General features: G+C 39.5%; 1 protein-coding gene across 1 annotated transcript in view; it reads left to right on the top strand.

The window, feature by feature from the left end:
- LOC109269625 (uncharacterized) overlaps positions 1–5,053 on the top strand; it is a 114,915-nt gene extending 109,862 nt beyond the window's left edge. Inside the window, exons 7-8 of the mRNA XM_053901820.1 lie at positions 3,866–3,913; positions 4,854–5,053. Coding sequence (XP_053757795.1) covers positions 3,866–3,913; positions 4,854–4,884 — 79 coding nt within the window. The 3' untranslated portion in view covers positions 4,885–5,053. The remainder of the gene's footprint in view (positions 1–3,865; positions 3,914–4,853) is intronic.
- Positions 5,054–15,278: the final 10,225 nt, after the last annotated feature.

The raw sequence follows: 15,278 nt of genomic DNA on the forward strand, positions 1-15,278 counted from the left end.
ACCTGAGCTGAAGTCGGACGCTTAAGCGACTGAGCCACCCAGGTGCCCCTCATTCCCTTATTTTAGAGGCCAAACTCTAACAAGACTCTTATGGCACACTGCCTTCTGGACCCCACAAAACTCTGTGGCTTAATTTCTCATCACATTATACTAAGCTGTTTGTTCCTTGACAATGTTAAGCTCTCTAAACTACCTCAGGGCTTTTACACATGCTATTCCCTTTGTTTGTATGTTCCTTAAGAATTTAAAAGTTCAGGCTCTGAAGTTGAGCAGATCTACATTTGAGATCCTACTCTGTCCTTTATGAGTTGGGTGGCCTTTTGCCTTTCTGCATCAACAAAATATGATTGAGAGTAATATCTCAAGATTAATGTAAATTTTAAGTAAGTGGATCTAAAATTTTTTCCAAGTCATATAGCAGTACATAAACCCTAGTTATAATCTTTACAGTTATTCTAATAGAACAATTCAGTTGAAGGCCTTGAATCTCACTGTAAAGTACAACTTGAGAATGATGCTAAATTGATAGACCTAAATCCATATGTAAGTCCTTATGGGAAACATTTTATTTCTCTTAAATTTATTGTATTCTACCTATAAGCCTATAATACAATTGGTCAAGCATGAGTTTATCAGCTTCTTTGTGAATTAAAATTTCAAGTTCCAAATTAAAGTTTTATTGAATATATGGAAAACGAGATGACTCCCTATACATTTTGCAACTGGATGACCAGTTCGTCTTGGTTTACCCAGGGCTTTCCCACTTTGGACACTAATAGTTCTATATGCTGAGGGTCTCCTCTGTCAATCACCACAGTGTATAACTGATGACCTCAGTGTGCCTTCCACTTGCAAGAAGAGTTTTTTTTCTGTGCCTCATCTAAGGCTCCCATTTCTTCCTGATTATATATCCAAGGATTCCCTAATGCTTATGGAAATTGTGGAGTCAGGAGAAGGGGAATATTGCCTAGCTTCGTCTCTCTCAAAGGAGAGCAGTGATGCTAGTGACTTAGGAACCTAGCCTTGGAGAGTTGGAGTAAATGATACAAGGTGAGAGCAAACCCCAGCTTCTGTAGCAACCACAGGGGTCAAGATGGTATCCAACTCCATGGATGCAAATATTCGGGATGAGGAATAGGAAGTACTTTCATGCCCTAGTGATATATGGGGTCATCCCAGTAGATTTCCTCTAGCTGAGCAAGTGAGGCCTGTGAGGTATAACTCTTTTGAGCCTTGGCCACCCCACAGATGTAAAGCAGTACAAATAAGTTTTTATTGTACTTGTCCTGCTGGGCACTGCTATGCTGCACACTAGCCTTGGGATGTCTTCTGAATGCTAGGTGCTGGGCATCTCACCAGGGGGAACATAGGCTTAAGTAAGGGGAAGTACTTTGCATGCCACAAAATCTCCATCCTTAAAATCCGGCCCAGAACAAGACAGACGCAAGGCCCACTATTCCAATGACCACTGCTAGAGCCAGGGCAGAGCCTGCCATGGAGGTTCATAGGGGGAAAGGCAGCCCTTCCACAAGTGTCATGGGTTTTCATGCTCTGCCTGGCCAAAGACCAAAAGATTTATAGCTCTGGGGCTCAGCTTTCTGAGTTCCCACATACAGCCATCTCCTGGGCAGTTACTATCATCTCATAGAACCAGAGTCACGGTCTTTCTAACTCCTCTTTTCCCCATGTCTTTCTTCTCCTGGGTGGCACCTCCCCTTGGAAAAGTGAGGTGTCTTCCCTTACATTTGCCCTTTTGAGGGAAGCCACTCAGTGATTGGCTTGTAATTTTTCTGTCTCCATTTATATTATGATTTATTGTTAATTTATTTCCTGAAGAAAAGAAAGCAAGCCTTCACAGTTTAATATCTGGCTATGCGCCCCTTTTGCTAGGGCTCATGTTGTATCTTAAGTAAATTATTGATAGAAAAACTGGGAGCATGGCTACAAGGAAAACATCAAGATGAGATCCCAGGCTTTTCTAACAGAGTGTCCATTCTGTTGTCACGATATTTTTGTAGTAAAGACACAGGATTCTTCTGCTCCTTCTGGTCATATGCAAGTTGGGTTGGGGTTCAAGTACTGATTTCCCTTATATTGAAATACCCTAAGATTGAGTAGTGTCCTGGCAGGGCTGTGGGGTGGTTGACTTAAACAGTACTATGCCATTGTCGTAGTTTTTTTGCATTTTGTCGGATATCAGCAGCAATTAATCTGATGCTATCTGTGGCTGTTGATTGCTTGTTTGTCTTAGTTCACAGCTTGAGCCATCCCTTTGTTTATTTTGGTTCTTTTTACAAGGCCCTCTTTGTGGTCTTAGGCACTGTAAGTAGATGGAGTGGAACCAGGAGTTAATGTGTAAAGTTTTTCATCTTCAGAGAGTTTCATTTCAAGCTAGCTTTGGGTCACATGTGCACCAAGTTCAGTTTTTGTTTGGATAGAATGCTTCAGCTTGGAGAGAAAGAACAGGAAGTAGTACATTCCAACCCCCAGGCAGCAGCTTCTGCTTGTCAAGACTTTCTTGACAATAAGGTCACAGACATTTAGTAAGGGCGGCTCTGGGAAGTAATTTACAAATTGTGTTAAGAGCAACAACAAAAAAAGGTTTATTATTAAACTAGGAACTATATGTGCAGACTAGCAGAAACCAGTTGTAAAATGAGTTTACCTCCAGTCCAAGTATCAGGAGACTGTGCCAGTTAGAGACACTTCAGGTTGAAGGGAAACCAAAGCCAGAATTGGAATCATCCTCTCTGCAAACCAACTCCTTGAACAAGAACATGGAGGAGAAATAACAACTGCTGCCCAGTTTGGCAACCAGAAAACAGAAAGGAAGGGTTGCTTTTAATTACACAGTAAAACACATTCACATTTCAGCCATGAAGCAGCCATGGAGGGTAAGAACAGCTTGTCAACAACACCAGGTTGGTGCTTTCGGAATAGGAACCAAAGAAAGAGGCCAAAAAGCATGGCTGCAGCTCAGCTGTTATAGATATATCCTGATAAGTGTATACATTCAAGTTAGAGAAAAATAACTTATCACCTTCTGGTCTTTCCTCAAGTCTGGGATTAACAGTTTCATGGAATTAAGAAACTATTGCCTGTTTCTTTCCTTCCATCTCTGAAGAGGTCCCAGCATACAGAGTGTATCATTGCTCTACTGGAGAGGGGACCCTGTATGGGCCTAGCTGAACCATGGATTGCCATTCTCATGAGCCTTGACCCCTTTCCTGAATTCAGAAGAGGCAGTGCCAGCGCTGGGGAGGAGATGCAAATACCATCTAGTGTCATGATGATGAGTTTGTGGTTAATTTAGCATGGCCCAGTTTCTCAATTAGGCCAGAGGATAGCCAGACTGTCAACATCTTCAAAGAACAAAGATGGTGGATAATGTACTCTCTCGTTGTAAGCATACTTCATCATCCTAAAACTCCACAAAGAATCTGCATGTACCTGAATCATACATTCTAACCAGGATAAGAAATCATTCACAGAGTAAAAATGGAAACTGTCAAGTTCAACAAAGCACAGCTGCCTGGGAAGTTAGTGAAGTCTTATTGATGTTCTTTTTTTTTTTTTTTTTTTTTAGACAAGAAGGATAGTCTGTCAAATGAGATCATTTATAGTCTCAAAGTTACCAGGTCACCCTTTAGTTATGCTCAAAAGATGGTAGCCTATTCTTAAAGGCACATAATCTCCATCTAGCCTCCTAGCATGTTGCTTTGTTGTTAGTAATGCCATTTGTGTTTGAGCTAGGAGGAAATCCAACGTCAAATGAAAGGGGTTTCTCCTTTTCATGAATTAGCCTTTCTTTTGCCATGCCATCAAAAAAAGTGAGGACACTGCTAATTTCCAAAATCTTTTCCAGGCTGGCAATGAATGATTCAAGTAAATCACTGGATGCCTTTATCTCTGGGTGACTCATGCTATTGAGAGCCAGCTTTATGGGTTTGAAACCCAGCTAAGTTCTCAGTGCCTCCTTTGTCTTTTTATATAGTACAACTAGGTTTAAGTGAACTCAAAAGTTGTTCTTGAATTATACCACTTGTTATCAGATGTATCCCATAAAATTTCATCTGCTTATTTGATTGAATCTAAGTATTATACCAATATGATATTCTCTTTGCAATCCGAAATATATCTTGACACAATTCTGGAAAGTTATGACTCTATGGTATGGCCTCATAATGAAGAATGTCTGTTTTATTTTTTATGTGTTCACAAAAAGAGAATTTGAATAAATGAATTATTTTTGTTACCTATGTATTTCTTCTCCCAGTAGTTGACAGGTGGAATATTGGTTTTGTTTCTAAGTGGCAAAAGACATAAGCTAATTTCTCATCTCTAACTAATGTTTTTAAAGATGATAATGTGCAGGAAAGTATAATTAATCACAGTTTAATATTTTAGAAGATAGTCTTCTATATGTAGATGAACTTGAAAAAGTGGCAAAGATGGTATTTAGTCAGGTCTTTTTATTAAAGTAAAATGACTAAAATCCCAAACATTTTCTCAAACAAGGTAAAATCATCTCCGCCCTTAAAAAGAAAAAAAAATTCAATTTCATATTAAGAATGTGTTCTCCCCTATTATGATGGTTAAACAATTTGGAACCTTCAGGTTGGAGTTCCTAGTTAACGATTTTTGTCTTCTAATTCAAGACTTGCTTCCTCTGAGTGAGCTTCTGAAGAAGTAAGCATCTTGCAGATTTGAAATCAAACAGAATTTTCAAATGACCTTAAAGATCAGTGTCATCTTTTCTTTAAGTACCATTCCTCATGTGTTTGATAAAATCATGTTTCATGAGTAAACAAGCAATATGAAGTTAGTACTCCTCCAATCCTTTCATTTCATAGATCAATATCAAGTTCAACTGAAGAGCCATAAAGATAAGCACTATCAACTTGGTAAGCTGTCGTCACAAACATAGGGACTAACTTACCCAAACAGGTTTTATGATCCATGAAAGCAAAAGGTACTTCTTATTCTTCCTTGTGAATAAAAATACTGTTGTTATTATCTTAAATATCAAATAATAACATTTAATTATTGCTGACATTTGTCAAATTTTTGCATTTGAGACTCTGATAGCAATAAATGTATCATTCATTTCGAAAATTTGAAATAACACATCTAACACTTTGAATGTATAGCTTATTTAAGCTAAAAACGTCCAAGGTGCCCATTAAGAGTCAAATTAAACAAGTGTTATTTTAGCAAAAAGAACAAAGGAATTTTAGAGTACTTAAGCTTAGACAAAAACAGACTTACATTTCATCTAAGTTCCAGTACTTACCAACTGCATAACCTTAAGAAAGTTATTTATGCCCTCTGAACCTTGGTTTCCACATATTAAAAATGGAATAATGAACCTTACTTCAGAATGTTATTTTGCAGTTTAAGTAAAAGAACATTTATAAAATAATTACCACATACTTAACACAGAGTTGGCATTCAAGTTGCTAGTAGAACTTTCTTTTTATAGAATAACAATATTGTTATTAATGAGAATTCACCTGGTTGATGTTCTCAAACTAAGTATCTTTCTAAAAATAGAAATAAATTGACTCTGGTAATACAGTAATTCAGATAGGAGGGCTTATGAAAAGTCAGCAAGTTTGGCATCACACCATTCAAAGATCTCCAAAACCAGAGGATGGTGCTTGTGAGACCTAGGACATTTTTGTGTGCTTCCATTACCTCTTAGGCTGTCAGACAAGGAATTCACTTAAACTTCCCTGCTTTTTACCTCTTAGGCTGTGAGACAAGGAATTCACTTAAACTGCCGTGCTTTTCTTATGCTCTAGCTTCTTTGCATAAGCTGGATTTTAGTTACCTATGTTAACCATGTAGTTTTGGGGGTAGAATAAGATGAAACACATGCAAAAATGAGAAAAAAAATAATGTGAGATGACAGCACTTCAGTCACTGAAGTTCTGGAAAACAGGATGTTCTTTCCACACCACCTCTTCCTCTCATTCACTGGGGATGATGAGTTACAGTACTTTGGTGCTTGGCAGCTTATCATCCCAGAAGAAACTTGGCATGTCCATGAACCAGAGGTGTGTGTTGAGCTAGCTTTCTCTTTTCTTCCTTTTCTTTCTGTATTCCCTTTCTTTCTTTCCTTTCTTTCTCCTTATTTCTTTTCTTCTTTCCTCCTTCCCTCTCCCTTTCTTTCTTTCTTTCTTTCTTTCTTTCTTTCTTTCTTTCTTTCTTTCTTTCCTTTCCTTTCCTTTCCTTTCCTTTCCTTTCCTTTCCTTTCTTCCTTATTTCCTCCCTTCTGCTCTCTCCCCCACTTCTCTCTTCCTTCCTTCTTTCCTTCCTTCCTTCTTTGTAAACAGGGGTTTTCAGGGTGCTAGCAGAGAATGTATAACTTTCTATAAAAGTATAACTTAAAGCCCTTGAAAGAACTATGTAGGAAGGAAAACTAAATGCTTATAAGAACTATTAGTATCAAAGGTTTTTAAGAGCTATAATTGTTAAGGAATCTTAAATAGATAGCACTTGGGAAGAAATCATAAAGAACTAAAAGATGTAGCAATGATAAATCAAAAGATACTGGTATTCAAGAGCCTTGAGTAAGGCACACTTCAATATCCAATCAACACTTGACCTTCATGCAGTCAACAAACAAAGTAAACTTCTGGATTTTTAATTTAGGTATTTGGCAGTTTGGTGCAGACACTAAAGGAAAGAGAGTCCTCAAAGAGTGACCAATGGAAGAGGAGAGACCAAAGTTCAACATAGTCAGTTCTGTTTGAGAGGCCAGTAAAATATACAGGTAACAGTGACCAACAGGAAACTGGATATGGAAATCTATAACTTGAGAGCTGAGCCTGGACATATATGTGGGGGTCATTAGCAAATAGGTATCAGTTCGATCAAAATGGGCAGTTTTACTCAGGTGAAGCATCTAGTCTGAGAAGTGCAGCATATGGAAGACATAATCTAGGGTTATGGCAACATTTGTGTGGGTGGAAGAAGAGGTGCTAGGAAGAGAAGGGTCAGAATAATACAAGAGTAGCTGGATGGATATAGTCTTATGGATTTTATAGAAAAAGAGAGCTTCAAGAACTAAAGAATGAGTCATAGCATCAAATGTAGCAGAGGCTTAGCGAGATCAGACTGAAAGCTTTCATTGGATTTAGCAATTATTAAGACTTGGTGACCCCCGATAAAGCTGAGGAATCAATAGGATGGCAGCAAGTAGAGAAAATCTTCCTTGAAGAAGTGTAAATCAGAGATAGTAATATAAGAAAACCGGGGAAAGGTGGATATTTGCCTCCTGGTTGTAAAAAATGGGATTCATTGGCGCACATTACTAGGTTGAGAGGAACACAGAAAGATCTATTTTCTTTCATAAATAAGATTCAAAGACATTATTGGTTAATAAAATCTGAAAACATTTTAAAAACTCATTTAAAACCATAATTCCTTTTTCCCCAAATCTTTCATCTATATGCCTAGTGGCCTTCAGTTTGGACTGATTGTGCTTTTCCTGACTTTTTCAGCCAACATTTCTGCTGGCACCACTAATAAGCCATGAATGCAATCAACATAATGGAGAAGGAAATAGGAGGGGGATACCAAGGCCCTGAAAAATTCAGACTGGAAAATCACCTTCTGAAGGGGTCCTGGTTGGCTGGTCAGGCTCTGAGCAATGCCAAATTGGCTATGCTTCTTTGATATGTATCCAAATTGCAATCTCAAAAGCTAAACACTGCAGAATCCTAAAAAGTCCTATGCTATAAAGTATGAGCTTGGTCCACTTGAAGGGTTATTATTTTCCAGAGAGAGGCCATAGTATCCATAAGTGGTAGCTTGAAAACAATTATTTAATTATCTTATTTCCCAGCAGAAGATGACATCTAACAATTACTGTTTGGCTGCATACCTTTGAGTGTCATCCCTTCTCTGTGAACACCCAGGGGTGGTGAAATCCAGGGCGTTGTGACAACACCCCTGGGTGTGTTGTACTGACTTTGGCTAGCCCAGTAGCTCTGCCCAGTTTCAGGTGGCACACTCCTGATTATTACCTATGATGATAATACTAGTGCAAAATCAGCATAGAAAGTAAAATTTAGTTTTGCTGCTTATCTGTCACTTCAGGTTATCTCCCATGTTCTGCATCATTATTTAAAAATAAATCTAGGGACACCTGGGTGGCTCAGTCAGTTAAGCGTCTGACTTCGGCTCAGGCCATGATTTTGCGGTTCGTGAGTTCAAGACCCACATTGGGCTCTGTGCTGACAGCTCAGAGCCTGGTGCCTGCTTCACATTCTGTGTCTCCTTCTCTCTCTGCCCCTCTGCTCCTCACACTCTGTCTCTGTCTCTCTCTCAAAAATAAACATTAAAAAAAAAGTTTTTAAATAAATCTAAAGACTTCTTGCATTTGGGACACAGCCTTGCAGTAGAAAAACTTTACTTTATAAGCTGCCTTAAATTTTTGGGGGGAAAAGGAAAAATATCCATAAACTTTAATAATCCCAATGCCCAGATGTGGATTCAGAAGTCATTCCATGACAAATTCAGTGATGAAATACAATGAGCAAACTGAAGTGAATATACAACATAAAACTGGAAATGTTGTTTTCCTGGTGGTTTCTAGAAATAAGTGGCAGTACTTAGATCTCTCCTTTGCTTTTGAAAGATAGTTCTAAAAATTAAAGATCCTAGCTGGAGTGGTGAAGATTAATTTAAATCAAGTGAAGACACACACTAAATGCGTACTTGTATCAACACATCAACAGGGAACCTCTTGGTAGTTTCCTTACCTGTCTAAAATATCCAGTTATACTAGAGGGGTGTGTGGTGGCTCAGTCACTTAAGCGTCCCACTCTTGGTTTCTGCTCAGGTTATGATCTCACAGTTCATGGGTTTGAATCCTGCATCAGGCTCCGTGCTGGCAGCACAGAGCCTGCTTAGGATTCTCTGTCTCCTCTCTCTCTGGCCCTCCCCCACTTGTGCTGTCTCTGTCTCTCTCAAAACAAGTAAATAAACTTATAGAATAGAATAGAATAAAAAATAAAATAAAATAAAATAAAATAAAATAAAATAAAATAAAATAAAACTCTCCAGTTATATTAGGGAATTTCACCATGTGTCCCAGTCACCTTACCACTTCTCCTGCTAAGCCCACTCAGCTGCTGTCCAGACATCCTAACAGAACCTGAAATTAACCGTGTTTTCTAGGAAATCATGATTTACACATAAATCAACAAATTCTCTTTACTCAGATCTCTCAAGGTGACTGAGAAAAGCCTCCAGGTGTACGTGCTGAGAAACACTCCAGTTGCTTCCTAAACTCTGATGGTATGGTTCAGTTGAGAATGGGAGCTACGTCGTTCTTGGGGTTCTGAACACTGGTTTCATAGCTGACAGGAGTAACTGAGGTCCAGAAGAGCTCAATGAAATATTGGATGCTTGTTACAGGTTTCAAAACCTCATTCCTGGGCATTTAATCTTCGCTGTTTCCACGTTCTGGGAGAGTACTTCAGCTTCTTGTGTTCACTTTTGGAGCCAATTCGTTAAAAACCACAGGTATTAAAACAGTGAGTTTCACAAAAAGTCACATTTACTTTTGTTCATAGCCCAGGAAAAACTAATCAATACCTAATAACTAAGAAAAGAGAATTATACAAACACTATATTTGTCTACTTACAAAATAAGAAATGGGAGCACTGAATTCCTCAGACCTCATGTATCCCTCACTTTATCCTCACTATAGTTTTCTAGAAAACTATAAAATATGTCCAAGATAACAAAAGATTTAACTCTAATATTTATAACACTTAAGATTAAATTTTAAATATGATCAAGAATATTAGAAACAAACTACCTTTTCCAATACTGAGATGGTAACTTTCTGCATTCAGGGGACATTTTTCTCTGTTTCCATAATCTAATTATACATTGTTTGGTATACAGTGGATACTAAAGTAAAACATTTTTAAATTACAAAATTAAAATAGATAAGCGCTTCCCTAAAGTCAGAGAGAACTAGAAAACAAAGGACCATTATTCTTAAAAGTTTTCTTTGGGAAGGTAAGAGAAGACTGGAGCATTTTTTTGATGGTCCTTCCTTTGAAGTGGGGGAAAGAATAAATCTTTAGTTGACTACCTGGGGAAAAAAAAAAACAACTTTATTTAAAAAAAATCTAAGTTGGGATTCCTAACTTTTATTAATAACCTATATTATACTGGGGCACCTGGTGGCTCAGTCAGTTAAGTGTCCGACTTCAGCTCAGGTCATGATTTCATGCCTTGTGGATTTGAACCCCATGTCAGGCTCTGTGCTGACAGCCCAGATCCTGGAGCCTGCTTTGTTTTTTGTTTCTCCCTCTTTCTCTGCCCCTCCCCTTCTCGTGCTCTTTCTCTCTCTCTCTCTCCATCAAAAATAAATAAACATAAAAATTATTTTAAAAAGAACCTATATTGTACTAATATAGCTGAAGCTGATGAACACCCCGGTCCTTTCTGTTTCCTAAGTACTAGCCCATCCTTATTCCCCCTTATTTCAGGACAATTCTTCTCCCCACCCCCAAAGTCCTTAAATGTTAGTTGGGAATGTCATATCCAAAAATTGAGCTAGATTGAACTAGTATAGGAGAGAATATGTAGTTGGCTGAATATATAGTGTGTTTTGTTTTTTTTTAATTTGAGAGAGTGAGCAAGAGAGCCAGTGAGTGCGAGTGGGGGAGGGGCAGAGACAGAGGGGGAGAGAGAATCCCAAGAAGGCTCCATACTGTCAGTGCAGAGCCTGATATGGGGCTTGATTCCATGAACCATGACATCTTGACCTGGGCCAAAATCAAGAGCTGGACACTAAACTGACTGAGCCACCCAGGCACCCCTATAGTGGTTTTTGTTTTGTTTTGTTTTTATTAAGAACTCAGGGCAAACTGATAATAGAAAGAAAATTCTTGTCTTAGTTAGCACTATTATTTGTAATAAGGTGAAATTTCACTATGGTGGCAAAACATGTGATGACCAACCAATGAGAAGCCAATAAAACAGAGCAGACCCTATGGGATCAGGCAGCAGTGAAGGCCTCAGGTCTGGTTAGGTATGCACCTTAAGGCCTCTTGCTCTCAACCCCCTATGCCTGTTATTATTAAAGACCATCACAGATGCAACATTGAAGATTTCTTTTTAAGGAATTTATTATTTGAGAAATATTACTATCTTCCTCCAGGTTGAAATATAAAAGGAGCTGTAAAAACAAAAACCAAGATATTTGGTTTTTCCCCTCAAAATTCCAATTATTTAATATTTGTATAGAGCAGTTTTTAATACAAGAGGCCTGTTTGATGCCTTGAAGAAATAGGATGCCTGCAACCACGTTCTAATTGTCTGTTTGAACTAAGAGACTTTGGTTTTGAGCACAAAAACTTCACTGTATCTAGAGGGGTAAGAAAACCTACTGGTTTCAAAAAACCAGGTAGGAAGGTATTTTTATGTTGCTGCCTAGAAACTACTGATAGAGGGGAAGTCTTAGAGTATGGAAAATGACATTCTGTTTTTTGCCTTCTCCTAGAACTTAAGACTAGTTATTTAACTCTATTAGTTCTTAATTATCTCATCCTCTGAATACAGACATTTATATCTTCTCCCTCTGCTAACCAGCTTAGAGGTCAATGAGATAGCCACATGAAAAGGTGTCATGATGTATCTTTTACAGACATAGAGCATATGGTCCATTTCTAAGAGGCTTCTCTTCTTCCTCCTTCTGGGTGGGCTTCATTTGAAGTGTCAGGAGAGGCATTAGTTATGAAGGCAACATAAAAACGCTTTCATTCTTGCCCTTCTCCATTAGATTGTGACTCATTCTCCAAGTGTGGTATAGTTGTTTCCTCCAAAAGTTTAGTGTCACATGTGACTACTCCCTTAGGTAGGAGATCCAGTATCTTGAACAACATGATTGTATAAATAGCATAATTATAACATTCTTTATGCCACACGGAAAGGTGCAATAAAATTATTCATAATCTGATGGTAGTATTAGGTATAATTGGAAGAATAAGACTAACTCTGGTTTAAAATATATCCTGGTAGCAGGCTCCAGGCTCTGAGCTGTCAGCACAGAGCCTGATGCGGGGCTCGAATTCATGAACCATGAGACCATGACCTGAGCCAAAGCCAGACGCTTAAATTGTGCTTTTTCTCTCTCTCTCTCTCAAAATAAATAAATAAGTAAACATTAAAAAAAAAAATTAAGAAAAGTAAAAATATGTCCTGGTAAATCTAAACTTTTTTTATTAGGAGAAAGAGATAAAAAGAAAAAGGAGATGAGTTTGAGAAGAAAACTAACAAGGTTGTCACCTATTAAACCCTTTGGAAGGGACATTTTCTTAAGTCCTAACACTCAAATACATAGATCTGGCTAGATCCAAATTTTAAGTCCCTTCCCATCCCTTATTATCTATGGCCTTAATTCTTCTTGCCTCCTTTTCCTCACCTCTAAAGTGAGATAGTAATAGCACCCAACCTCACAGTTGTAAGAAAGGAGAGAATGCTTGGCACATTAACCATTAAGCAGTAACTAAAGGCACTGATAAGGGGATTTCATTTTATGTTTATGGTGCTGTGTTTAATGAACACATAGTAAGTGCTCCTTAGTTATGGTAGATAAGGCACGACCATTGTGTTGTTTAGAAGTGCTGTAACTTCAGAAGTTTTTTTAACTTCTACAACAGTTATTTTACTCTCACCTTGGATGTGAAATGCTAAGGAGTTGAGGCCAGCAAAGAGGAAGTACAAAGATGCAAAGGGAAAAATAAGATTAAAAGTGATAATAAATAAGTCCTTATGAAAGGTACAAATTAATCCTTGGCCTCAAGGGAATCTCAGAAGTGGGTGGGATCTTAATAGCACTGTGAATTAACTCTTCCCTTAACCCTGATGCTAAACAGTAGATTACACTTAACTAGAGATCAAGGAAAATGCTAGGCCTTCAACTCTCAAATGGCTGTTCTCCTAAATCCATACTTGTGAGGATGCACTTCTCTGGAAAAACTACACGATTCTCACCTACCTTGGCCTTTTATTGCTTTCTTTCAACAAAGCACTTGAAATAGATACAGCATGTGAAATCGCCTTCACTATGGCCTTGAGTAGTAGTGGTTAAATTAAAGGCGACCCTTAGGTTGGGCAATATCATCATAACCCTTTCAGAAACACTTCCTGTTAATTACCGTTCATTCATTTCCAATTAATGTTTGCCTGGCAAAAGTCCCACTCAGGCATGCCTTCTTGTAGAACATTTTGATGAACCATTCGCTGACATATCTGAACGCCAGACTGCCCATGTGATTTCCTACCCTGCATCACAACTCCGTCTGCCACGGGACCCGCCGAGTCATTACTCCTCCTCGGGAGACACCCAGAGAAGGCTTGTGGATCCCCTGCAGGGGCACCTGCGCCTCTCGGCTCCGGGGTGGCGCCCCTGCAGGCAAGCCCGCACGGTGCCTCCTACTCCCCCAGAAACTTGGGAGTCAAGTGAACAACTAGGAAGGATAAAGGTTTCAAAGTGCCGGGGCCTGTCAATGTCCTTTCCTCCCACGCGGTCGGGGAGCCGGGAAACAGAAGCCGGTGCCAGGAGACGCGACACGGGTCGCGCGGTTGCCAGGAAGGCCGCCTCATGTGACATAGTCGTACGTCAGACCCGGCTTTGCAGACCCTGGGTTTCCAGCCTGAGCCCTGCGGCTTCAGACCCTTTTCTGCACGACCCCCGGCATGCAGGGACCAGGAAGCCAGGCGGCTAGTGCTGGGAAACGACAGAGGTCACTATTGAAGGGAACTTGCCTGGTCAGCGGCTCTAATGTTTAATAGCTTTCAAGGGGCTTAGCTTTCGAATTCGCCTTTGTCCCTCTGGCTGGAGGGGATAATGCTGTGATTCTTCTCCTTACAATGGCAAGGCCGCGCTCTGCTGCGTTCCCCTTTGATCAGCCACACTGGGTACGCACTGAACTTTCTCCTCTGCCTGCCCTCAGACTCTCAAGTTGCCAAACCAATGTCTGCAAGTAGTAGAGGGGATGCAGTTTTAGCCACTAAAGACATAGAAAGAGACTATCATCTGTGTCTAGGCATATTTTTCAGTGTCTTCCCCACCCCTTCCAAGGGCTTCCTGAGGCACAGCTGCCCATTATTTTCTTAAGTTCTTCTTTACTTTAGGAAATGACATCCCCTGACCCCCAACCCTATCCTTTTATCAGCTGTCACCCTCCAGGTTAGGTAGCTCCATCCCCAAAGCCAAATTTCTGACATGAAGTTGTTTAAGACTTTGATTCACATACAATAAAAATACTCGAGGAAAGATGAAAGAATCTTACGAAAATGTCATTCTTTCAAAGTTTATAGATTTTTCTCCCTGCAAACTTGCCCTTTGTCAGTTTATAAATACCAGGTGAAATCCTTGCTTGCCTGAAAAAGCTTCTAATCTACTTCATAATCTTCTGGAAGGCCATACTGAAACCCTAATCCCTGAGGGCTCTCAACATTGTTCTTTACCTCCAGCCCATCAGCCTTTCAGAGAGGAGCCAAACAGAAAATAGGGAAAAAGCGTAAAACTACTCTACCTAAATCAAACAAATGGGATCTTGAGGTAGCTCTTCTTCTTCTTCTTTTTTTTTTCTTTTTTTTCATTTGCGTGACTGCAGTACTCTCCTGATTCCCTTTGCCAGTGGAGACTTGGCTGCTAGCCCTGAAAATTGCCTTCATATAAATCTGGAAGTCAAGAGCTAAAGCATGTTGCTCCAATTAGCCTAAAATTCAACCTAATTCACTGTCAGACCAAGAGAGGACTTTGTAAAGACAAATAAAATCTGTGCCTACCACTTTAGTATCCAATCCCTAAAGAAAAGTTTGGTTTCCCAACCTCCCAGTGGATACAGAAATGAAGCCCTTAACATTCTCATTCAAGGTCGTGTCTGCGTTGTCCTCTTGTGGTAGTTGCAAAATAGAGTGGGGTGGGGGCAGGTGGTGAAAGACAAGGGGAACAAAGATTCATCACCATTACCTAGTCAGCCCCTGCCCACCGACTGGAGGTCAAGAGAGTCCAGAGAAGCAAAAGTCACCTCCACCAGGGAAAGGACGGAGGTGGTGGAGAAAGGTCCACTGTAACAGAGAGGTGTATATATTGGCCGAGGAACACACGCTCTGTTGTCTGTCAGCGATTGCTCAATTTGTTTACATGGCAACTCACTTATGCTGCTGTTCTTTGTTCTTTCGTGAAGATAAACTCTCCAGCAGAGCAAATCTTTGTTCCTTATGAGCTCATCCG

The sequence above is a fragment of the Panthera pardus genome, unplaced genomic scaffold, assembly GCF_024362965.1.
Source record: "Panthera pardus isolate Hobbes unplaced genomic scaffold, ASM2436296v1 HiC_scaffold_10, whole genome shotgun sequence".
NCBI lineage: Eukaryota > Metazoa > Chordata > Mammalia > Carnivora > Felidae > Panthera > Panthera pardus.